Below are 27,403 nucleotides of genomic sequence, written 5' to 3' on the forward strand. Positions count from 1 at the left end.
ATAGTATCAAAACAGAAAAGATAATGAAAAATAGAGATGGTCCATTTTGTACATCTACACCAAGGGGAAAATTCGTGCAAGGTTTTTTTTTTATTGTTTCATTGCTTTTAGAAGAATTTTTTTTTTTTTTGTGGTAAATAAAACTAAGATTTTTGTAGAAAATCCACAGCCTTTCCCTAGCCTTTGTACTCTTTTATTTGGCAATTCGGCTTGATAAATAGAGGTCTGTTGCATACAGTGCTATCAATGATTTTCTTTAAACAATTCTATTAATTTATATATTAGTTAAAACAAAAATAAATATCTATCAATTCAAGTACACCTTCTAGGATGATTGTGCTCGACTTTAGTAACTCAGCACGAGTTTTTTTTAAATTTAAAGGTTGTTTATGACTTTTTGTAAACAATAAACGCTAGCACATCATAGAAAAACAAGTGATTAATCTATGTTTAAAATTTTCTACAAAAATCTAGTTTTTTTATGTCACAACATTCCTTCTTAAAGGCAATGAAACTATATAAAAGAAAAATAAAGCTGTGTACGATTTTCCCCCTTGATATGTGTACAAAATAGCCCATCTTTATTATTCAGTTTGCTGTTTTGATACTATTGCAGTTTGAAATATTCGTAATAACATGGGCTACAGAAGGGGTCATAATCCTTAATAGGTCGTATAACCATAGATGTAATACCCAATTACATCTATGGTATATAGGGACGACATCAAAAAATTAATGAAGGATAAAAAACTTAATTCAAATAGTTTGGGGGTGGGGGTCATTATTGCTGCAAGTTTTGTTTAAGGGAGCTACCACTTGATTTTTATGGGGGGGGGGGGGGGGGGGCGGGGCTAGGATGAAAAATTTTGTCCTGCTTTTTTTTTTAGTTGTAATCTCTGTCCTGCCTTTTTATTTTTTACTCTATTCGGTCCTGCCTTTTTTTTTTACTAGTTTATCCTGACTTTTTTTACACAAATTGTCATCCTGCCTTTTTTTTTAATAAGTTTCTCATCCTGCCTTTTTTTTTTACTCAAAACTCCTGTCCTGCCTATTTTTTTCAAATTTCATCCTAGCCCCCCCCCCCCCCCCCCCATAAAAATCAAATGGTAGCTCCCTAATTGATATCGATTTTATATATATCCTTATTGGTCAATCAATTTTTCCCAAATTAAGTTAAGAGGGTGGTTGGGGGGGGGGGGGGGGGGGGGGGGTCAGTGAAAAAACTATATGAATTAATATAAGTTTTTTTTTTATCCTACATTGAAGTTTTGATGTCGTCCCTAACGAAACTGATATATGTATTCGGTGTATTCCCGACTGCATTATGCGAACGCACTCACGGTGTACATTGTTTTCGGATAACATTATGTTGCACTTTTGATTAATAAGATATAACATACTATTATCTTTTAAAGAGGGAAAAGCGAAAAGAATGGTATTCCTTTTTTCTTAAATGCGAAAACAGATTTATCTGAAAGTGCTTCCGGTTTATCACGTGATGGTCGGTTTGTTGGAACTTTCAACGTAACAGTATTATTTTTCTACCCCAAAAATAACCTTTAGCCGAGCAATTATGGTTTGTGGCGGCTTTTCATGTTCTAAAAATGCTTTGGCAGCATTGAATGTGTTATATTTCGTAAGTTTTAGTTTTGTTTATCTTCACCTAGGCTTTTTAGTGTTAATTAATTTCTGAAATTATAACTGAGGTTTCTTTTTGTTGTAAAATACACCCTTTGCCAGTGTGTCAATGGCATTTGTATTTCATTAGTCCAAATAATTATGACGTCTTGAAAGGCTAATATAATTTTTTTCTTTGACGCCTTACTTAAAAGCTATTATAATTTTTTTCTTTGACGCCTTATTTCGTCGAAGTAAGGCGTCAAAGAAAAAAATTATAATAGCCTTTCAAGACGTCATAATTATTTGGACTAGTATTTCATAAGATATGTTGCACTGACACGATATTTTAATTACATCTGAGAACAGAAGTGTATCAGAGACAGATTTGGCTGGTATCACTATCTTATTAAACCATTTTTATGCCCCACCTACGATAGTAGAGGGGCATTATGTTTTCTGGTCTGTGCGTGCGTTCGTTCGTCCGTCTGTTCGTTCGTTCGTTCGTCTGTTCGTTTGTCCGTCTGTCCCGCTTCAGGTTAAAGTTTTTGGTCAAGGTAGTTTTTGATGAAGTTGAAGTGCAATCAACTTGAAACTTAGTACACATGTTCCTTATGATATGATCTTTCTAATTTTAAAGCCAAATTAAACTTTTGACCCCAATTTCACGGTCCACTGAACATAGAAAATGAAAGTGCATGTTTCAGGTTAAAGTTTTTGGTCAAGGTAGTTTTTGATGAAGTTGAAGTCCAATCAACTTGAAACTTAGTACAAATGTTCCCTATGATATTATCTTTCTAATTTTAATGCCTAATTATATTTTTTATCCAATTTCACGGTCCATTGAACATGGAAAATGATAGTGGGAGTGGGGCATCCGTGTACTTTGGACACATTCTTGTTTAAATATATCTTCATAGTATAATGTCATATTCAGATGATCATGGTGATACAATGTATGACTCATATGAGGCAGGTATTCTAAACATGTTTGATCTAGTGGTTATAGTTTGTGGCATACCTGTCAACCTGTGACGATGAAAATGCAGGTCATGACCTGCATTGAAGAATCAAATCTCAGGTCATAACACGTACAAACTTTTTCGAGCTGAATTTCAGTATTTATGGTACATTTTCTTATAATGTATATCAAAGATACCAAAACATCAATGCATGTTCACTTTGTTAAGTCATTTTAAATCTTATTAAATATTATTTCATTGCACTTTTAAAGATTTTTATAAATTTGTGTAACTCAATCTTATATATGTGCTTTACTTTTTGAGAGAAAACTACAATAATCAAATACTAGAATTTAATGTAATTCTTAAATGTTTGAGACTATTGACTATGTAGCCTTTAACCATAATATTTGTCATTTAACAAGGAAATTAGACTATGATAAAATATAGTAATACAGTTAAAGGAAGTATAAACTTTAAAAATTATTTTCAACTTTTTTTTAAAAATTGTATAAAGGTATAAAAATAATGAAAAGTTATTTTTTAATATGTATTTGAATTTTATATTTTTAGTATTTAATCTTTTTCATCCATCATGTCCATAAAACGTAAATATAAGGAATAATTTTGAATGGTGACAAATAAGGGGAAGTAACTCTAGTTCAGTTTGTAAACCAATGGTTCAATTTATTTACGACCTAAAGCTAAGGTAATTGGTGTTAATTAACAGTGTGTTTGACACCAAAGCTGTCAAGTGAAGCCATGCACTTAATGGGTCACTTAATTTGACAGCAATTTGACATAGCTAGATGAACTTCCTGTTCATGGAAGAATTACGAATTTGCCGGTATTTCAAAGGAATATTACTTATGAAATCAATCTCAAGGCTAAGAAATACGGGTGAAATCGGGTCATTTTTGGAATTTCCGGGTTATTTCAATGACCCGGCGGGTGTTCCGGGTGATCCCTCAGAATTGTGAAAATCTCGGGTCACATCTGCAGAATACGGGTCAGTTGACAGGTATGTTGTGGCATATGACAAATGTTTGATTTTTTTTTTATTTATGTGTTCACATCAAGAGAAAACAATAACAATTAAAAACAAAACTATCATGACTATGGACACATAACAAATATTAATAAGACAATTCTTCGTCTTTTAACACCTTGTTTATAAAAATCCAACTTTAAATGCCTTCAAAATATTAAAAAAAATAATAATGTGTTTTTACATGTACATCATATGTGTACTTGTACATGTTGTATATGAAATATATATTGCAAATAAAGGCAGGTGACATACACTTTTGGCCAGGTACAGTAGGAGTGTAGGTTATGATAACTTATTTGGGATTTTATAGCAAAAAAGGGATATAGGTCATGTACATATATGTATTACACAAAAAAAAAGATGTGATATGATTATCAAGGAGACAATTGACCAGAGACCAAATGATGTAAATGTAGAATAATGTACATTTTTTATAAGCTGAGGCTAGCAATTTTATAGGGCACTGTATAGCCCTGAACAATGAGCTGAACCCGTCATCCCATACTGCACTGGAAGCTACAATGTATAAAAGACAGTAAATGACAAATATAAATAGGGTCTGAATTATTAGCATACCTGTCAACTGACCCGTATTTTGCGGGTGTGACCCAAGATTTTCACAATTCTGAGGGATCACCTGGGACACCCGCTGAAGTACCGGCAAATTCGTAATTCCTCCATCAACAGAAGTTCAGCTACATGTACCTGTGTAAATTGTCAAATTAAGTGACCCATCGAGTGCATGGCTTCACTTGACAGCTTTGGTGTCAAACACACTGTTAATTAACACCAATTACCTTAGCTTAAGGTCGTAAATAAATTTCACTGTTGTCACATTTTACAAACATTTTTCAGCTGAGTTACTTCCCCTTTTATGTCACCATTCAAAATTGTTCCTTATTTACGTTTTTTGGGGTAAAAAAGATCAAATCTACTACAAATAGAATTTAAATACATATTGAAATATAACTTTTCATCTAAGTCATACCTTAATACTATTATAAAAATAAAGTTGAAAATTATTTTTTTCATCTATACTTCCTTTAACTGATAACTTTATTTTACTATAGCCTAATTACGAATAAATTGGAACAGTTGATGAGCAAGACTGAATAGACAGTCACAACTTAAAAATAAATAAATAAAGCCAGTCACATCTTGTTTTACATATAGAACAATGTAGAAATGTCAATTATAACACTAACCAAAGAAGAGGAGAAAGTGTCACAAAGTTATCAAAAGCTTTTCAAAGTGCAATGAAATAATGATTAATAAAGTGAACATGTTTTGGAAACTTTTATTTAAATTATAAAAAAAATTAATTACTGAAATTCAGCTTGAAAAAGTTTGTACGCGTTATGATCTGAGATTTCATTCTTCAATGCAGGTCTGCATTTTCATTGTCACAGGTTGACAGGTATGTATTAGGAAAAAAACTTTGTATGAACAAAATGATGAACATTTTTATGAAAAACAAATGATAGTCAGCAACAAACGACAACCACTGATTTACAGACTCATACATTGTAACTTGGGCCTGACACATAAAGAAAGTGGCGGCAGGTTAATGTTTAAAACATGATAGAGAGTGCCAGACTCTCCTTCAACATAATCCGCCTAGGACATTATCCAACAGCACAGTCATGACAGTATAAGAACAAATCTTAAAAGTATTCTGATTTGGTGAAAATTAATCATGTGATTGATCCCATGTATATGTTTTTTTATGCCCCACCTACGATAGTAGAGGGGCATTATGTTTTCTGGTCTGTGCGTCCGTTCGTCCGTTCGTTCGTCCGTTCGTTCGTCCGTTCGTTCGTTCGTCCGTCTGTCCCGCTTCAGGTTAAAGTTTTTGGTCGAGGTAGTTTTTGATGAAGTTGAAGTCCAATCGACTTCAAACTTGGTACACATGTTCCCTATGATATGATCTTTCTAATTTTAATGCCAAATTAGAGATTTTACCCCAATTTTACGGTTCACTGATAGAAAATGATAGTGCAAATTTCAGGTTAAAGTTTTTGGCTTCAGGTTAAAGTTTTTGGTCAAGGTAGTTTTTGATGAAGTTGAAGTCCAATCAACTTGAAACTTAGTATACATGTGCCCTATGATATGATCTTTCTAATTTAAATGCCAAATTAGAGTTTTGACCCCAATTTTACGGTTCACTGAACATAGAAAATGATAGTGCAAATTTCAGGTTAAAGTTTTTGGCTTCAGGTTAAAGTTTTTGGTCAAGGTAGTTTTTGATGAAGTTGAAGTCCAATCAACTTGAAACTTAGTATACATGTGCCCTATGATATGATCTTTCTAATTTAAATGCCAAATTAGAGTTTTGACCCCAATTTTACGGTTCACTGAACATAGAAAATGATAGTGCAAATTTCAGGTTAAAGTTTTTGGCTTCAGGTTAAAGTTTTTGGTCAAGGTAGTTTTTGATGAAGTTTAAGTCCAATCAACTTGAAACTTAGTATACATGTGCCCTATGATATGATCTTTCTAATTTAAATGCCAAATTAGAGTTTTGACCCCAATTTTACGGTTCACTGAACATAGAAAATGATAGTGCAAATTTCAGGTTAAAGTTTTTGGTCAAGGTAGTTTTTGATAAAGTAGAAGTCCAATCAACTTGAAACTTAGTATACATGTTCCCTTTGATAAGATCATTCTAATTTTAATGCCAAATTAGAGAATTTATTCCAATTTCACAGTCCTTTAAACATAGAAAATGATAGTGTGAGTGGGGCATCCGTGTACTGTGGACACATTCTTGTTTTAAACTGATTTATTTTATTCCATATTGGCCAAAAATGTTGGCAGAGACATACATGTAAAATTGTATTTAATTTTAATTAATGTATCTAATGTACATTTAAGTGAGGTGTTCCAAATAGTCAACAGTCTGCACTTTATATAAGTTATCATGATTATTCATCTAATAGTGGATGAAGTAAACATTGTACTCCATGGACATTGTACTCTGATGGTGACATGTCTGATAGTTTTGTAAATTTTTGTGGAAATCTACACATGAATAAACATGATAAAAGGTAGTTCAATCCTCAGCAATATTTGATTGCAACAAATTTTCTTTTTCAGCATTAATTGTAAATTATAATTATTTTTATCATGTTTATTTCACTTAGCATGCTTATGATGCTTTTTGAAATTGAAGGTTATAGATATTTAAAAATTCCAATCCAGTGCAGTTCAAGTTACAAAATGTATGATAAACTTGAAAGTTGTATCGATCAAATAAACCTTCAAACATGTCAAAAGAGTATTCACTATTGAAATTGTTCCTACTATTATTTGACTATATATAATGATAATACTCTTAATGCAATGTAATTTTTTACACAAACAAAACTCTTTATAGACTTATTATTATTAGTAATTAAACATAGAAATACCAAGACCACAAATCCATACCAGTGGCAACTGCAATTATCATGTGATAATATTATATAATTATTAAATTTCATTCATTTGTCATTCAACATGTTCAATAAGATTAACAGTTACATTGCATATATTACATTTGTATTACATAATATATACCAAAATATTACTTCATGTACTTCTTTTAAACAATTCAAGCATTTGACAAGTTTAACATGTTTAATTGAAAAAAAACAAATAAAACACTAAAAAGTATATGAATAGAAATTGACGTATAACATGTATAACATGTTGAATATTTTTCTTTTCATATTTTTTGTTCTAAACTTCTAGCAAAAAAAAAATTAACATGAGAGTTTTGATGTTTTTACCACAAATTCCATGCCAATGGCCAAATACCATGAATACTGAAATACAATAAATGTATAGTCAGGAAACATGTAGAATTTTATCTGATTACTCTGGCTGTCATAAACTTTTATTGAATATCTGTTCTACAACTGTTCACAGCTGATAATCATGATAATGTGGATTGATTAGAAACATTTTTATGCCCCACCTATGATAGTAGAGGGGCATTATGTTTTCTGGTCTGTGCGTCCGTTCGTCCATCTGTCCCGCTTCAGGTTAAAGTTTTTGGTCAAGGTAGTTTTTGATGAAGTTGAAGTCCAATCGACTTCAAACTTAGTATACATGTTCCCTATGATATGATCTTTTTAATTTTAATGCCAAATTAGAGGGTTTAGCCCAATTTCACGGTCTACTGAACATAGAAAATGATAGTGCAAGTGGGGCATTCGTGTACTGGGGACACATTCTTGTTTATTATTAAATTAGAATGCAGAAATCATGTCTTCGGCTATTGTGCAAACTCTAACGACTTGAAAACAATCGACTCCCAAGTAAAGTTTGGCGTTGGGCAGCGCGGCGACGAAAAGGTTGGACATTCGAAGTCAACAAACTTGTGACTAAACTTGTTGTATGTGGACTTATAAGTGACACATCTTATCCACAAAATATGCTATGAAAATAATTAATGAAAAGCTAGAACAATTGGACAATCATCAATGCTGTGAAGACATTTTCAACGACCGTGGTACATTAAGCGGAAACAAACTCCGTACATACAGACTATACAAAAAAACTGTAAACATTCAATCATATGTAAAAATGAACATTCCACTTAGTCAAAGGAGATATATGGCTATGTTTCGAGCCGGCTCGTTACCTCTGGCTTTGGAGACGGGTTGCTACTCCAGGTCGCAAGTTCCACTTGAAGATAGACTTTGTATATATTGCTATCTTAGACATGTAGAGACTGAAAAAAAATTTCTGATGGAGTGCCTTTTATATGCAGACATAAGATATGATTTATTTTGTGAATGTAATGGTTTAATTGAGAATTTTGATACAATGCATATGGATGATAAGTTTATATTTATAATGAGATCAGAGCAAATTCAGAAATGTCTATGTAAAATTTTACAGAAATGCTTTATGAGAAGGAAATTATTTGATTGAAGATATACAATGTTTTATTTTGATAGCCTAGTTTTTGTCTAAGTTTTAAACATTAAGCATATTTGTTTTTCTCAAATTTTGAAAATAGATATTTTTATTCATTGAGATTTATATTTTTATTTTATTTTAATCTATGTCTATTTTAGAAGACAACTGATAACTTTTTAGATAAGAACTCTAATGGTGTATTTCATATAATTATTATTAACCCTTAGACTGCTGCATTGATTTCTATTGTACTTTTGTGTAATGCTGAGTAAAATTTTAATCACTGATGAAATAAACATGTTCACTTACAATTGCTGTATCTTTGTAAATATTGAATATTCATCAATAAAAGTTATATAAAAAAGTATTGTTAGATTCTGTATTTTTAATTTATTTTATTTTTGTGCGAGTCTCTGGTCATGTTTTACCTGTACAGGTGCGAAAATAGGTAAACAAAGGTAAACTTATTTTTTCATGTTTTATTAAACGATCCATCAATGTAAAAGTATCCATGACTTCAGAATTGAACCAATATAGTTTAAAATCTCTTTTAAGAACTAAGTTCCATTGTGATTATCAAAAAATAAAAGTTTCTTCTCAGACCAACGGCCTTTTTTATGCAAATATTTTCCGGTATTTTCCTCCAACTTTCACTGCGCCGACTTTTACTTCCATGTACAAATATATTTACACGACAAGTTCATTTTTAAAGCTTTCATCAATATATAATCTTGACAAACTTAAAGTTCGGGTCTATCGATGTTAGTCAATATTGATTCACATTTGAAAGGCGAAATGATAAACATCGCAAATCCTGTTTCATGTCATCCATTTTGAACAATGTCTGGGAATCCCCGTAATTCTCGCTTTAAAAGTCTTCTGTTTGCAGTTTTGATAGAATACTTCCATTTCTGTCTATTATATCTTCGGTTCTCGTCCAAATCCTTTTAATCGTCCGCCGCTGTTAAATCGTTATCATTGAAATACTTCTGAACGTGTTGGCCATTTCTCCAAACAATGTCCGCCATTTTGTCACTTTTTTCATCAAAAATTTTCACTTTCGGTTTATCGCTTATACCTGATTAAAAGTCAAGAGACACTCGAAAGAACGCAGATTTTAAGCCAATCAGAATCCATACAAGTCGAAACTGCCGCAATCTCATGAATATTGACTCCGCCCATTCCATGGTAACTGTGTAAACAAACGAGTACGGAAAACGACTATAGTCGCGAGTAGCAGTAGCGGACTGTCTTATCGGAACGACAATAGTCGCGCGTAGCAGTCTAAGGGTTAACATTTTATATATAATTGTATTTTTGAAAAAATAATTTATTAGATTTTTAACTCTAGAAATATTTAAGGATGTACACCTCTGAGGAGCCAAAAATTTCTAGAATTAAACTTTTTTTCTTAACCTGATTTTTTGGTTTATAAGACTGTAACAAAATAATTGATGAAGGAAAAATCATATGGTGGTGCACTTCTTTTTTTGCTACGGACCTTTGAAAATGCCCAATTTTGATGATTTTCCCATTTTTCATCGATTTTCACCTATTTTTGGGCTATTATCATGAAAAAAATCACAGTTCCACAATTAAACTTTTTTTCATACTTTCTATAAAGATTAAGTGGACCAATCTGAATAAATTTTACTTAAAAAAACTATAGGTAGGTGTTAATATAAGAAAGTTTTATCATATTTTGACGCTTTTTTGTGTAAAATTTTCCATGCTGTCAATTTTGTATTTTTGTGATTTTTGTCAGTTTTAAGAACCAAATGCATATCATTTCAGCTTTTTTGTTATTAATGATTGAAAAACACATATATCTAAGAAATTTGAAAAGACCAAAATGATATGGGATGTACATGATTCTTGTAAAATAATTTTTTGTATCCCTAACCCATTTTCTCAAAATTTTGGCTAAAAATACAGACTTGATTGGTCATAAAATTTGAAAACTGGATTACTCAAAAACCATTCATTATAAATACCCAATTTTTCACAGAGTTATGTTTGATTATAATATTTTTAAAATTCATTGATATTTTCCACTTGTATCACATGTTTTGGAAATAATTCAAGAACGAGATTTCAACGAGACTGAAAAGTCAGAAGAATACATCCTTAACAAATTAACATGCAGCTTATTGTAAATATGTACATGTATGTTTTTAAAGTGTCTCATAAGTCAACTGTCTGGCTGGGCATTGATTGAATTTTAAAGATATTACTTAAATTTATTTGTATATATGTACTGTATCAATCAATGTGTGACACTCAAATAAAATATATATTTATTATTTATTTATTTATTTTATTATTAAACATGTTAAATGCAGTTTCGAAAATGCAAAACTGCTTTTTACTGGAAGATGAAATTTATTGGCATCCTCTTGTATTAAATGAACCATGTTTAAAAAGACATCTTTTATTTGAAAAAAAAATTAACAATATTGATTTAACAAATGACCATGCACAACCACTGAATTCCAGTCTCCTGATATCTGATACATGTACATGTATCCACATTATAATTTGATATCCATTTATTGGTCATGTTTAGTGTTTTAATATATGAATATTGTGTTATTTGATATTGCTTTAAGCTTGCAGTGCTACAGATACAAATGTACCACATAAAAATGTTTTTATGAATGACAGATTTAATAAGGTACACACTCTGTACACAGTGATTTATTGATTTTACATGTTTTATAACAAATGAATACATATCCAATGCAGTATAGTGGTAACAGCTGTATATTTGTCTGGGCTACAGATTGAACTTGTCATGCTTGTAATCGTTATAATCTAGTATTGTAGTGACCAATCAGTTTCCAGCAAGTGAAGGTTTGGTGTTTTTATGCCTCCAGCATGTCCAAAACAGATTATTTTATCTTCATGATCTTAACCACTTTTTTTCATGCAATCTTTTATTCATCAGAATAACAAAAGGAAATAATCCTTTTAACAATGTTTAAAGTTAAATTGATACTCTATTCTGCACAGGAGATAATAATAATACATGTAACAGTACTAAATTTATTTATGTATGATCTGTTATACATTGTAGTGTCAAGTTCATTTAAAGTTTAAGAGTTCTAACATGTCTATATACTCAATTGACATATCTGACATAATAAATGATCAAATATATAATCTTTCATTTTTAGAATATCTTTTTCTAGATAAATTCTACCATTTCATTTACAATGTATTTTGGCATGTTTGAGTTTAAATGTATATTACATGTGACCGTGTACATGGTGTATGTATGTACAAATGTACCTTATAAAGTAGAACACATCATGTGGCTGGTGTTTCAAAAATTTGTACATTGTAATTGTATTTCATTGTATACCTGATTACCATACAGTTTCATTTTACACTTTTCCATTCTCTACATGCAGGTTTTTTTTTATAACTTTATATAGGATAAAGAATTTGAATTATCGAATCTGTGTACATCATGTACATGTTATTAGAATATACCAAGTAGATATGAATATATACAATGTATCTTATTTATTGACAACATATTAATTTTTTTTATGATTCACTGTTTTTTTCTAGTACGTATGTCCCTTTGAACTAAGAATTTTGACCTTTATACATACTAATGCAACAGTTTCCCAGAGCAAATATTCTGAAACCACACAACAGCATTTCATGAAACTTGGTTAAAACTTTATACATGTAGACAGTAGTTACTGAGCACATACTACATAGATATCAAAAAGTTTACTTTTTGGGGAATTATGGGTCTTTAACCTTGGGAACGTGGTGAGATTTTGTTTGCTAAGTATCAATGTGGGGATGTTAGGTATGTGAGAGTGCTTCGAAATTTTTTAAGTTAAGTTTAGCATGTGTTGTGTAAGTTATGATGTTCAAGAATTATTTTAATTTGCAGGCAGATATAAAGCTGAAGGCATGACAAATTACATCTATTTCTAGGACAAATATTAATGTTATCCATTTATCGGAATTGAACTGTATTTTAATGTGCGTATTGTTATGCGTTTACTTTTATGCATTGGCTGGAGGTATAGGGGGAGGGTTGAGATCTCATAAACATGTTTAACCCCGCTGCAATTTTGCGCCTGTCCCAAGTCAGAAGCCTCTGGCCTTTGTTAGTCTTGCATTTTTTTTTAATTTAGTTTCTTGTGTACAATTTGGAGTTTAGTATGGGATCATTATCACTGAACTAGTATATATATGTGTTTAGGGGCCAGCTGAAGGACGCCTCCGGGTGAGGGAATTTCTCGCTTCATTAAAGACCTGTTGGTGACCTTCGGCTGTTGTTTGCTCTATGGTTGGGTTGTTGTCTCTTTGACACATTCCCCATTTCCATTCTCAATTTTATCAAATGTTTATCATGATTATGTAGCCTAATCCAAATATTCTCTTTTTTTTTCAGATTGTAGCCTTGATTCTAATTGGTGTCTCAGCATATAGCAAGGTAGTGTCAATCATTGTTAGTTTGTCATTAGTGGGCGGAGTTATTGCTTCTGGGGTGTTCCTGATGCTGATAGCTATCATTGGTTATTTAGGAGCTGTTAAACATCACCAAGTCTTACTGTTTTTTGTATCCTTTTTTGCAGTTTCTTGTATTTATGACAATATTTTGTATATATACACTCTTTTGATTGGCAAAAATTTAAAGATACTTTTAGAAAATGAAGGCATTCCAGTATCATACAATGTATATGTAATTATAAATTACATGTAATACATTAAAGGATGCAGTAATTTTTCACAGCATGTACAGTTTCGGTTATTTCAAGATGACTTAAAAAAGTTAGGGCATTTTTTTCAAACTGTCAAAATACATATATATTATATATGAAAAATTTTACATACCAGCAATTACAAGGATTAGTGCTGTCAATTATGTACATGTATATACTGTAATTCAGAAATTTATTCCACTTTTTTTATTATAATCATGATTATTGCAAAAATTGTTACATGTACCAGTCTGCATGGTCTGGTGGGAGTTTACAAAAGAACTGTATTTCAAGCAACTTCCTTAACAGTGTACCAGTACATGGTAATATTATTTCTACTGTTCCTGTTCCAGTTCTCTATAGCATGTGCCTGTCTTGCAGTTAATGCCGAACAGCGTAGTTACTTTGCAAATCAAGCCTGGACTGCAGCTAGTGAAAAATCATTAACAGCTGTACAAACCAAATATGATTGTTGCGGATATTCTGATCCCATAAAATATCCCCATCCTTCTTGTGTAAAGGTAAGTTTTACAAGGGGCGTAAAGACAGGGTATCTGCACGGAAGAACGTGAAACATGAAATAAAAATGGCAAAACACATTGCACTAAAATAACCCTTTACCACCCTCTTTTACTAGCGGCAAATGCCTTGCATGTGGGTTATATTGATATCAGATTGTCTTTTCAATGATATACTGTGGGTTCATTAATTTTCATTGGATACCAATTTTTCGTGGGTAAAGCCAAAGGGTAATCACAAATTTTATTGTTCAACGAATTACAATTTTTCTCTAGGAATGTATGCCAAAACCATGAAATTAAATATCCACGATATGCAAGTTTTTCTCAAACCATGAAATTGGGTACCCACGAAAATAAATGAATCTACAGTATGCACAGAATTAGATTAAGCTTTATTTATGACTATTAAGCTTCAAGAACTATGCGCTGTTGTGTTGAAGAAAGACATATAATTATAATAAAGGATGGTGATAAACATGATAAAATTCAATAGAATTATGTGTCATGGGACAGCCTCTAACACAGCAACAGTTAACAATTCAAATCAATGATGTACAGTTTGATATAAGATTTAAAGACATAGACCTGACAAAATAATCAACAATTAAAATGAGGAAAGCAACTTACAAGGCTTCATTTCTGATATTTAAACTATAATTGAGAAAGAAGCTGTAATTATATATGTATAAATTATTTATTAAATTATTTATATTTTGTGTCTTGTGAAATGTTTATTTGAATAAATATGGCATACATATATTTGTTTAATGGTGTGTTGCAAAACATGTCAGAGGAAAATTGAAAGTAATGCTGTGTTAAAAAAAGATTAGTGATAAATTTTCATAACATATACATGTACAATGATATTTAATTTTCGTCCACTTGCACAACTGATTTACTTAGAAACAACAAGATTTGATATGATTGAAAATTTGACAATTCTTCACCAAAAAACTTAATGGGTTAGATGTTATCAACTGTATGTCACCATACTGCCTACAACAATTTGCAAAATCCATGCTGTATATTAAGAATGGAAATAAAAGGCCCAGGACTCACAAAATGTGAAACAATACAAAACAGCTTCATATCTAATAAACAATGCTAAAAAAAACCTACACTACAACTGAATTACTAGCTCTTGGTCATGTTGGTGCTCTATAAAGTAATGGTGCAGCAATTTTCACCAGCTTGAAATAGGTCTAAAAACTATATGTACACATACTGTGGATTAATTATTGTTCATTGGATACCAGTTTTAAGTTGATTTCCTTGTTATAGGTGAACCATACATTTAAGTGTTCATTGAATTTTTTTTTTTCTATAAGGTTAACGTTGTATACTGCAGTATGCAGAATTTTGAAAAAACCATAATATCAAATATCCATGAAAATAGCACTGTTTTCTTAGTCCACGAAAATCTGTACCCAAGAAAATAAATAATTCCACAGTGTCAACCTTCCACACTACTATGTTAAATAGACTTCTGGTTGTGTGTCTTTAACATGATGCTTCAAGCAACATTGGGTAAATTGTTCCCAAAGTAATATTGATTTATATTGAGTTGTCCATCCAAAGTTAACCTTGCAAGTTTTTACATTTTTGTAAATAAGGCAACCTTTCAATATTTTATCAAAAAAGTTTTATACTCTATCTTGTATGTAGTCCGAGCTTACTCTGACGTCATCTCGGACTATCTTGTATGTTGAACAGAAATAATGAACATGTTTTATTTTTTTCATTTTCTAACAGTTGGCATGCTGTGCTGGTAACAACCAAACAGATCCTGTCTGTTCACCTAATTTTAAACCAAATGAGACATTAACATATAGTGGCATTTGTAAACCATGTGAATCAGAGATGAAAGAGGCAATACACACAGCTTTCTCAAGCACTGGTGGAGTTGGTCTCTTCTTCAGTTTTACAGAGGTGAGACTTTGAGGAGTTTATAAAACAGCCAGCACATACATGTAGTATTCTTTTATAGTGCTAGGTATAAGGGCTAACCAATGTTTAATTGAAACTTTGATGTCTACGTTGTTAAGAGATAGAAATAATGCTTTTAACTGTGATATTTGGTTTAAAATCAATAGCAATAGCTGAGGATGTTGAAAGTGTTTGAAATAGCTCTCTTAAAAGACCCAAAAAAATTGGAATTGTGAGCATTGTCAACACAATAGTCAATTATCTACCCTTTGATAGAGATTTTCTGCAGTATTTTTGAATGATTTTTTCACTATCTCTCTACGTTCAAACAGTTAATTAGTCCAGGTGGTGTTTTCAGAATTCACAGAAGCCTGCTTTAGGGAAGAAAAAAATTAAAAAATGTGTTCATGCAAATTTGCAGAACTTTTGATTTAACACTGCTGGGTTAAATTTTGAGAAGAAATATATATTTTAATACATGCATACTTATTCAATATTTTCAGATTTCTAGTTCTGTTGTCATGTTTATTGTTCTTAAATGGTATAAAATAAAGAGCAACATTATCATAGGCTCATTTTAGAGCAGTTTATTATTTAAATATTTTTTACCTTGATTAAAATGATCTATCTATGATTTTCCTATTGCAAAACACATAGTAAAATATAAATTGATTATTTAGAACTGTATATACTAGTCTATATACATGTAGATCTGGAAGAATAAAGTGTTCAGAACCTCTTTAGACAGATATTTTATGATTTGCAACTTCTTAAATTAAAAGACAAAATGTGGTTTAAGGGGGACTTTGTTTATATTTTCAAAGTAATTTGAAAGAGGTGGTTCTGGCTTAAAATATAGATATTACAATTTATGTCATGTAAAAACAGCTTCAGAATTTAAAATTTCATCAGTTGTTTTACATGTATGTACATGATATGGTAGTTTGTATTTTCTATAAGAAACAAGCTATGATATATACAATACAATTCCAATTTATTACAATTCTTGGTATGATAGATCTTTAAAACATCTTCATGTCATCTTTATCTACCAATATGTTACATGTGTTTGAGTTTTTTGTTGGAAAAAAAGCAAGGTTTACGATATTGGGGCATGAGTTTAAAAAAATACTGCATGTTGAACTGAATGGTACCTTTAAGCATGTAAATATTAATATAATAAGCCTGCTAGAATAATTGCTTGCACATGTTTGTTTTGTTGTTCCACGTTATTATCATGATTGTTTGTTTCGTGCACTAGTTTAACCATGATGATATTTTGTGTTTCAGATAATTGGTGTTTGGATAACAATACGTTATAGAAACCAAAAAGATCCGCGAGCAAACCCAAGCTCATTTCTTTAACATTAGTACGTACTAACACTGCATGGTCAGTGGTGTTGGTTTTTTATTTTTGGTTTAGTATTTGGCTTTTAATTCCTTGTTTCAGTTCTAGAAAGATCCTCATAGCTTTACACAGAAATACTTTAATCATATTTTATTATAAGATAAGGAAGTGACAATGGATTTTTAATTAATACAAGGTCTTCTTTTTATAAAAAAAATTATGTATATTTAAAATACAATAGAAATGTTGATTTTATAAGAACAGTTGATTCATTAAGATAAAGAAATCCTTCTTTATAAAATGAAACTATGAAAATTATATTGCTCTGAAAGTTAATTGTAAATTCCTAACAATTTAAAAAAAGAGAAAATGATCCAACCTAGCTGATTTATAAATTAATCTTCCACAAACACAAGCTTATCCAAAATTTTATAAGTTCATTTATTTGAGTTTTAGATAAATCATAATAACAAATGTTTCTCAACAAATGAATGGAAATACTGCAAGCAGTGAAAAATTAATACATGTACTAAAGTTGTGCCTGTCTCTTTGGATATTATCTCCCTTTGTAGTTCAATACAAAAACTGACAAATAAAAAAAAAATTAACATAGCATTTAGTAAATAAAAGAAACTTTGTAAGCAGTTAACACATCTGTTAAATCTACAATTTACAAAAAATGAAATTCAGGTTGTTATGAATTTCTCTTTATCATAAAAAAATGCATATAATGGTTCATATGTAAATTTTAACAAAGTCCAAAGATGAACTATTTAGGATTTGTTGTATGACTTGGTCTAATATTTGACAGTCTGAGCCTTTAACTTTCCCTTAAATATGCTTTTTCCCACCAAAAACTCTTAAAACTCTGTACACGCAGATATTATCGCTTGTGGTTATGTTCAACCCTTCAAAGAGTAAATCTGCAGTAAGCCATTACCTAGTAGCATGTCTAAATTTTTAATAAAATGCAAATAATGTATAAATATTTTAAAATATACAATTATGATTTTTGAAGGATTATGAGGATTTCTCCTTTCCTGCATGGTTTCTTGCTTATGCTTCCTGTTAGTTATATTGTTGGTTCTATTAACTACATACTATATAAATATATGTACACTGTCATCTAACATGTCTAATTTTGGGCATAGGACATTTGAGCGAAAAAGAAAAAAGCACATAGGGTCATTTGAGCGCCGACTTCATAGGACATTTGAGCGCCGGGATATTAACCTTACCTGAGTTTTCAGACAGGACATTTGAGCGAAATTTTCCCTGATAATTTTACACGAATTAAGATTTTTTTTTAAAAGTAAGAAAAAAAAGTAAGATTTAGTTATAAATATTTTTTATTTTATTTCACACCCGAGTAATTCGACCGGTTCTGGCTGGTTTATGTAAGTGAAATCCTAAGTTGATCTCTATTTACCAATCAATTCTACTATAATTCATTGGCTATGCAAATTTTCTTTGTTCTAAAATTCTTATATATATATCTATTAAGTGAAATGTCCCTTGGCACTTGAAATCTTAATACTAATAATACATGTACGTGTTAAAATGGATATTATTTTGACCGAGACTAATAAGGGAAAAAGAAGCCTTGTTTGTGACAGTTTCCGATATAGAGTGGACAAAACACTAAAAGGAGAAGAAATATCCTGGAGATGTACAGTAAGTACCTTTTTTTACAAATTTAATGTTAATGTAAACTACTTGTTCGTCTGTTACGCTTCAACTTCCATAACTTCTTTTAATTTTGATTTATATCTATATCATTATATGTCTATCTTATACCTCCTTTAGATTAATTTTTTAACACATTTGATAAGCTACCACATATAGGGTTAGGTTAGGTATCAAGGCTCCATGTTGAAGGTCGTACTGTAACCTATATAACATTGTTAGGTTGATTTTCTAGGCACTTTACAATATTCATACAATACACTGTAAAAATTGTGCTTAGAGCCTAAACATGTTTAGGAAAATGTTTAGAAGCTAAACACATAAATGTCTGTGGTGTTCCCATTCTAAACATGTTATGAATTTCATTTCATTTCATTTCATACTACATCTTATTTTTATGTCTTGCAATAGCAAATGAAAAAGCATTTAAACACTTCAATTGTATTTGTCCTTTCAATATTTTTCAGGCAAAAGGTTGCAAAGCAAGACTGAGGACGGATTGTACCGGAACCGTTATAATTCAACAGAAAAATACTCATAACCATGATACCAGTGATCGTGACAATGAACGTCACTTGCTGCGGGTACGATCAAAAAAAAAAGCGGATGATGATATTGCTCAACGTCCTTCAAAAATTATCCGTACAGAGTTACAGAACATGGATGAAGCAAATCTAAAGTCTGAAGACATTGGCAGCGTTTCAAAGGCTATATATAGAAAGAGGCGTAAATCTCACCCTGCACTTCCTAAATCTAGAGAGGAAACACACCAATCATTAAAGAAGATTAATATTCAGTCAAATAAATTTGAAAATTTTGTGCAGTTTAATGATGAACAAACTGGTATAATTATTCTTACGTGTCCAACCAATCTTGAATGTTTATGCAGTGTGCCGGAAATTTTTATGGATGGTACTTACAAATATTGCCCAAAGTTCTTTAAACAGTTATATACTATTCATGGCTATAACAAAGGAAATTATGTCCCTCTTGTATTCTGCTTACTTCCTGGAAAGTCTGAAGAAATTTACGTGAATTGCTTTTCCTCAATTGTCAAGCTATGTTCCGATCAAGGTCACACACTTCAACCGAAAGCAGTACACGTCTCTATCCAAGACTTGTTTTCGCTCAAATGTCCTACGCTTATTCTTATTTTCGCTCAAATGTCCTAAAATTTAGGCGCTCAAATGTCCTATACTTTGGCGCTCAAACGTCCTTTTTTTTTCGCTCAAATGTCCTGTCAATGCGCTCAAATGTCCATTGCCGCTAATTTTACAGCTAACAACAAAATCAGTCTGCATGCTGTTCGATACAGTGTTTCGAGATTACTGGTCCGAGTACACAGTTGTTGTCCTTAGATTTTCGTTGTCTATGAATATAGTGCCTAGTGTCAACAGTGTGTTACTCGCCAATTTTTTTTTATGCTCCTACCAAATTTATTTCTCCATGTTTTATGCCTCAAATAGCGCGCAAGGTGTGAAATTACACTGTAAACAAATTTGGGTCATGAATTTTTAATTAAAGTGGTGATTTGGTCCAGGTGAAAAAGGTTAAAAATAAGAACTTTGAAAGCTGTCAAAAGATTTTAAGACCCCTTTAACACAAAATTGTCCATATTTTTGTTAGAGCCGGTGATATAATTAATTGATATTTCTATAATTTTTATATAATTTGTCCAAAAAATAGTACAACGCGCTGTAAAAATATTATTCTAATTATGGACTCATGGCACCTTTGAGTAATGTTTTGGGGCCCCAGACTCTGCTGGTAGATAGATCTCTATGGGTACGGATGAGGGCCAAAGATAAAGAGTTCCTGGGTACTTGTATAATTAGGGACTGTTGAGCCTGTATTATTACCTCAACATGTTATGCAAGTACTATAATGTATACAGTATACATAAATAAAGATTGATGATTAAAGGCATATATTTTGAAATTTCATTTTAGACATTATTTATGTGTGTAATGATTGTAATCTGTTGATTAATACCCTAAGAAATGAAATTGAGATGTTTCACTAGCTTTTCATTGAAAAGCATGTTAGACTCCTTTTACTGTCGAGCCTTCGACTTTAGTCGAAAAAGCGAGACTAAGCAATCCTACATTCCGTTGTCGTCGGCGTCTTCCACAAATATTCACTCTGTGTTTAAAGTTTTTGAAATTTTAATAACTTTCTTAAAATATCCTTGGTTGGTACCAAACTTGGACAGAAGCTTGTTTATGATCATAAGATAGTATCCAGAAGTAAATTTTGTAAAAATAAAATTCCATTTTTTCCGTATTTTACTTATAAATGGACTTAGTTTTTCTACCGGAAAATATTACATTCACTCTGTGGTTAAGGTTTTTAAAATTTTAATAACTTTCTTAAACTATCCTCGGTTGGTACCAAACTTGGACAGAAGCTTGTTTATGATCATAAGATAGTATCCAGAAGTAAATTTTGTAAAAAAAATAAGTCTATTTTTCCGAATATTTAACTTTTAAATGGACTTAGATTTTTCTGCCAGGAAACAACACATTCACTCTGTGGTTTAACTTTTTAAAATTTTAATAACTTTCTTATACTATTTTGGATTTGTACCAAACTTGGACAGAAGCTTGTTTATGATGAAAAGCTAGTATCAGGAAGGAAATTTTGTAAATGACTAAATCTATATTTTCATATTTTACTTTTAAATGGACTTAGATTTTCTGCCAGGAAACAACACATTCACTCTGTGGTTAAACTTTTTAAAATTTTAATAACTTTCTTATACTATTTTGGATTTGTTCTTAACTTGGACAGACAGAAGCTTGTTTATGATCAAAAGCTAGTATCTAGAAGGAAATTTTGTTTTCTTCCAGTTAACATTACATTCAGTCTGCAGTTAAAGTTTTTAAACATTTATTAGATTCATAAACTATCCTGGATTTTTACAAAACTTGGACAGAAGCTTCTTACAATCAAAAGATAGTATCAACAGGAATATTTCATTGATTTATTTCCTCATTTTTGTTGAGCATGCGATTAACAGAAAGAGTAGGCGAGACACTGGGTTCCGTGGAACCCTTACAAATTTTATATTAGATTTTACCACCACATTTTGTTATAAACACAATTCACTAAATGCATTTCACTGATAGCAGCCATAATATATACATCTGTCAGTTCTGTCAGTAGTAAACACTAACAAACCATCCTAATAGATGCATAACTGTATCACTTTAAATTTGTTTTAATCCAAAGAATGCCTTGCAACTTATCACATTTACTAATTTTCTCAAAACTATATCTTTATAATAGTAGATTAATAGTTAAACATTAAAACATAGTTTTATTTTTATGTATAAATGGATATACATATGTATAGTAAATGGGTTAATTAAGATATATTTAACAATGCATATAATATTTATAAGGACCAAAGAATTAGAGAAAATGTTGAACTGTTTGTTGGTTATGTTTCGAATTATTATAAGGTCTCTGGACGATATTTGATCATGTGATAATTTAAAGGACCATGATCATCGGCATGACGTCCTCTGTAAAGCTATCATTTATAAATCTACAGCAAACATGCTATAACTTAAAAATATTCATGATAGATATTTGATAGTCATTCTTATTTTTGTTTACCTTGGTTATAATAATTTATTAACTATATAAATTCCATATTAAAAAGTCCAAGCAATTCTAAAAAAAATAATATTTGAATTCAGTATGTTTATTTGATTGCTGATGCAGATTCACTCTCATGTTGAAATGATAGGCTTAAAGCAGAAGTTATGTCTGTGTGCCTCTCCTTTTCTTTCAGCATTTTGTATCAACAATACCTTCTAAACATGTGACTTGTTATAAAAGGTTTAAGAATATGCTAGATAATATTTCAAGAAAGATTCCATTCATGTCACAATACATATTTTCCACCATAAACTAGTATTTGTCATTTGTATGGGGCTCCATTTGTGTAAGGGGCCATATTCCTTCAAAATGAGACAAAAAGTCTTTATTTTATGAACCCTTTAGAAAATCTTCTGTAATGTATGACATTTTGCAACTCCTGTTTTTAAAAAAATATTCAATTTACTTATGGGATTTGGGGTTGTGGTGGGTGAGTCCAATAGCAAATTATTGACCGTGTAATATTAAACACAATTTGTTTGAACAGGGGATTCAATTACTAAATTTTTCTGTCTGTTTTTTTTTCAATTTTGGTTATGAATTGATTTGGACTAAGAGCAGTCTAGCTGATTGAGCTGCTCTATTTGACTATATGCATTGTGATGGAATCTGAGCTCCCTGAGTCTTCCACCTGCCTTTGATGAGTAACTGGAATACTTGTACTTGAATACCAATTGATGGTGCACTCTTGAACATCTTGTGGTTTATCAAATAACCAGTATGAAATTATATGATAGGTAGATTTGTCTATGAACCAATTATCTAGACCACTATGAACATGTAACCTGCATATTTTATTGAGTTCTAATTATTGATTCACATGCATGTAAAATTGCTGTTGATTGACCTTGTTTGAGTATTGTACTCCAATATTCGTTTGGTGTCTATATTAACTCTGTTTTATCTATTACAGAGGCACACATACTCTAAATAGATCACACACACATGAAAACAAAAATAATATAAGCATGGAGTTTTCTAACATATTTTTAGAACTTTATTAAAACAGTGACACTTTTGTACCAACTGTTTTAACCTATGAAAATTAACTTTAGTATTGTTACTATTTGATACTTAAACTTATGAAAATTAAATCATTTTTTCTACATGTTCTAAAGTCTATATTTGCTATATGTTTTATTATATTTCAGATTATTGGAGTGATGATAGCAATGCGGTACAGAAATCTGAAAGATCCTTCAGCAAATCCTAATGCTTTTCTTTGATCCATATACTGTATAGTTATTTAAATAAGACATTTCCCTAAGTCCCACAGTTCTGTAGCCATGCTCACAAAAAAATGATCTCAATATCTAGAAACTTGTGTTTTATTGCTATTTTTTAGCCCCACCTATGATAGTAGAGGGGCATTGTGTTTTCTGGTCTGTGCGTCCGTTCGTCCGTCTGTCCCACTTCAGATTAAAGTTTTTGTAGTTTTTGATGAAGTTGAAGTCCAATCAACTTGAAAATTAGTACACATGTTCCATATGATATGATCTTTCTAATTTTAATGCCAAATTAGAGTTTTTACCCCAATTTCACGGTTCACTGAACATAGAATATGATAGTGCAAATTTCAGGTTAAAGTTGTTGGTCAAGGTAGTTGAAGTCCAACCAACTTGAAACGTAGTATACATGTTCCCTATGATATGATCTTTCTAATTTAAATGCCAAATTAGAGATTTTACCCCATTTTCACGGTCCACTAAACATAGAAAATGATAGTGCAAGTGGGGCATCCGTGTACAATGGACACATTCTTGTTTAAAACTAGGAAAAAGTAAGAAGAGAAGGATACACTTATGTATTTATAAGCATGATAAGATCTCAAAACTAATTTTTACAAGCATCTGCAAAATTTATTCTACTAACAAGAATTTTTCAGGGAAATTAGATTCTTTAATATATAATATAAATTTTGAGACGGGGAAAAAATAAGATAACTTTTTTTTTAAATTTTGAATTGTATATTAAAGTAAGTGTATCTCATTTTAAAAAACATATCTTTTTTGTGAAAATGGCTACATACTTGCTCAAAACATTTAAATTCATTGGTTGATGTATCATTCCTTTTGAATCTGTTTTAATTGTTCTATGATAGTGAAGAGCCATTGTAATATGTACATGTACTTACACTCAATTATTGAAGATATATTTAAATGTGCAATACATATGATATATATGTACACTAAAACTGAGTAAATTCTTCAGAAGCACCACTTTTAATCAGGTCTTCCTCAACATTTTTGTATTCATGAAAGTCATCCATGTGAATGAGCATTTGCCATAACTATAAAACGAAATATTTAAAACTACTGTGGCAATAAATTTCTAATTTCAGTTATGTCATTTATAACCTTAAAATTAAAAAGAAAAGAGACAAATATATTGTGAAATAAGGAACTATAAAACTTTCTATTTTGGTCCTGTCTTAAGTAATTATTAAAATTTTAAGCCAGGGTTTATAACATTGGAATTTGTGAACACTAGCAATAGTATAAATGATATTGGGACAAAATGAAAGAAGGGAAGATTGGTAGCCCTTTAACATTGAATATTTTTCTAAAGATTTCATTACCTGGTATACATCAAAATCTAGTTTTCTGGGGATTGATATAGAAAGTTTTGTTTGAACAGTGTTTACCAGTTTAAATAGAAACAGTATGGTTGATTTTAAGCACAACATATCCGTCTTAAGCATTGTTATTATTTTATCTCATTGAATGATTGTGTTATAGAAGAATTGTGTGCAGTCATACTGTAAGAATCATTAGTTCAAGTCTGATAAGGTTATTTTCAGTTTTAAAATGATCTTGAAATGTTTGATTATTTGATTATGTATTTGTAATATTGAATTTGATAAAAGGGGTTACCGCTATTTTGTGTAATTACTGTCAGTATAGAAAAATATGTCTGCATTGATATACATGTGTGTTGTGAAAATGTTCAAGATGAAAATTTTGAATAAAAATGCATAAATTTTAAAGTGCATAAATGTTTAACAGGTATTTCTACGAAAGAACAGTTTCTTGTTCAAACACAAAAAATATTTACAGATTGTTTGGTAATGGACTAATTGATGTATTTACTAGTGGTTTGACTTTGAAACCAAAAAAAGAGCATTAAAGTTGTCAAAGTAGTTAAAATATTTAATTTTTGTACAATAGTTGGTAGTCATAAAGTCATAAAGGGCAAAGGGCTGAATATTTTATATGTTAACATTTGTGTAGAATTATGTGTATATAATTCAAGTAATATAAAAACTCAAAAGGCATATACACTGTAAGGTTATTAAACTATAGTCACTATATGGAAAAGTTAAGATTCAAGTATAACAGCCATAAACATTGCAAGTATAATTTTTTGCATAATTGATAATGTGAAATATTTCCCAATCAGATTTAATTGTAATTATTGTATTGCAGTCATAATAAGAGGGTATTAATGGGGTTCCACACATCAGGAATGGTGGTTCAAATATTTGTTAAAATTAAGCCAACAATAAATATATAACTCCATTTGATTGTAAAGGAAGCTTCAGAATGAGATTTGACAAATAACGATAAAAAAAGTCAAGATTTATTTGACCCTTACAGTAGTGTAAAAGGGACATTTGAAACTTGACAATAAAGGGCATTCCTATCCTTTAAATAATAACCGTGTTGAAATTTCCACAATGTGGTGCTTGGTTTAGTCTTAAGATTCTGAGTTGTAATTTGAATTGTTGGTTGTATATTAAGTAAGTTTTTTTTTACATTATTTTATTATTGTATTATATATAGTTGGATATAAGATTACAACAGTTGCAGGATAGTCAAACAGCACAGATACAGATTTTCATTTTTATTTTAATTCTGTAAATAAATAGGGTTTGGGTATTAAAACTTCCATACAAATAGGGTTTGGATATTAAAACTTCCATACAAATTGGGTTTGGATAATAAAACTTCCATGACATTCCTCTTGATATCAGATCAACAAGTCCTTTCCAGCTGGTCAGTGTATCAGCCATGTATGCCTGGTCAAAGTAGTGGGTGTAATATATAAGATAGTTAAAATGTATTATGGTTGTGAATCGTGAGATTGTTTAAGGGTATGGTGAATTTAGTGATGTTATAATGAAATTGTATGTTTATGTATATATATATATATGTATTGGGAGAAACTGCCAGAAGAAAATGCTGTACTTAAACTCAAAAAATTTCACGAGTTTATCACATATTTTAGATGTGGTGTGGGTTTTATGCATACCTATACCATGTAAACAAATTGCTTATTCGAAAAAATATCTAACCCATTAGTCAAATGTTGGTTTTCATCAAAATACAGAATAAATAATGTCATTTTGAATATTGGGCATGGTATTATCCAATTATAAGCTATATATCAGACCTCAGACAAAGCCCTCAGTCTGATATTGGACCAGGACTCACATGTGAAATATTATGTAATAACCTATAACTTATGATCATGTTGGTACTAGCATTAATAGTTTATACCTATGTCTGAAGGAGATTTTTTTTTGTCTAAAGAATTTAGTCAAAAACTCTACAAAGTTCTCAAATTTTCATCTTAGTAATTGAAAATGCAAGGAAAATTATTGATAAATATTTCAATAGCTATGGTAGAAAAAAATTAGAGTATTATATTTAAACAAAAATTCCAAGTATAAAAGTCGTATGTAAAATTTTGCCAAAAACTATTTTACTACCTCTGGTGTTATTCTCTAGTGAAAGAAATTTGAGACAATCATTTTCCAGAACATTTCAAATTCATATAAGAAAATACATTTTCCAGAACTTTTCAAATTCATTAAAAATTACAGTTTCTATATGTTTTATTATAGCATATGAAAATATTGTTAACTTATTACAGATCAAAGTTCCTAGGCCTCATAGATCTAATGATAACATGTAATGAGTTCCTAGTGTCAGCTTATTTATTTGACTTAGTCTTTTGAGCCATATAAGATTAAATGTGATATAAAT

The 27,403-nt window shown here is 30.6% G+C and overlaps 3 protein-coding genes across 4 annotated transcripts in view; 2 read left to right on the top strand and 1 right to left on the bottom strand.

The window, feature by feature from the left end:
• LOC143062766 (amino acid transporter heavy chain SLC3A1-like) overlaps positions 1 to 27,403 on the bottom strand; it is a 387,949-nt gene that overhangs the window by 230,172 nt on the left and 130,374 nt on the right. The gene's annotated exons all lie outside the window — the stretch shown is intronic.
• Positions 1,490 to 23,780, top strand: LOC143062758 (tetraspanin-31-A-like). Of its 2 annotated transcripts, XM_076234529.1 has the most exons (6): positions 1,490 to 1,636; positions 12,959 to 13,126; positions 13,586 to 13,789; positions 15,542 to 15,718; positions 17,006 to 17,085; positions 23,567 to 23,774. In XM_076234529.1, the coding sequence occupies exons 1-5, from the start codon at positions 1,574 to 1,576 to the stop codon at positions 17,078 to 17,080; spliced, it is 687 nt and encodes a 228-aa protein (XP_076090644.1). In that variant the 5' UTR covers positions 1,490 to 1,573; the 3' UTR covers positions 17,081 to 17,085; positions 23,567 to 23,774. The 2 variants fall into 2 exon arrangements, with proteins under 2 accessions (XP_076090644.1, XP_076090645.1); XM_076234530.1 differs by lacking the exon at positions 17,006 to 17,085 and having other exon boundaries at positions 23,567 to 23,780.
• LOC143061924 (uncharacterized) lies at positions 18,207 to 19,921 on the top strand. Its single transcript, XM_076233789.1, has 2 exons — positions 18,207 to 18,737; positions 19,217 to 19,921. Exons 1-2 carry the CDS (start codon positions 18,624 to 18,626, stop codon positions 19,919 to 19,921), a joined length of 819 nt encoding a protein of 272 aa, XP_076089904.1. The 5' UTR covers positions 18,207 to 18,623.

Source organism: Mytilus galloprovincialis, chromosome 2 (genome assembly GCF_965363235.1).
Source record: "Mytilus galloprovincialis chromosome 2, xbMytGall1.hap1.1, whole genome shotgun sequence".
Taxonomy (NCBI): Eukaryota; Metazoa; Mollusca; class Bivalvia; order Mytilida; family Mytilidae; genus Mytilus; species Mytilus galloprovincialis.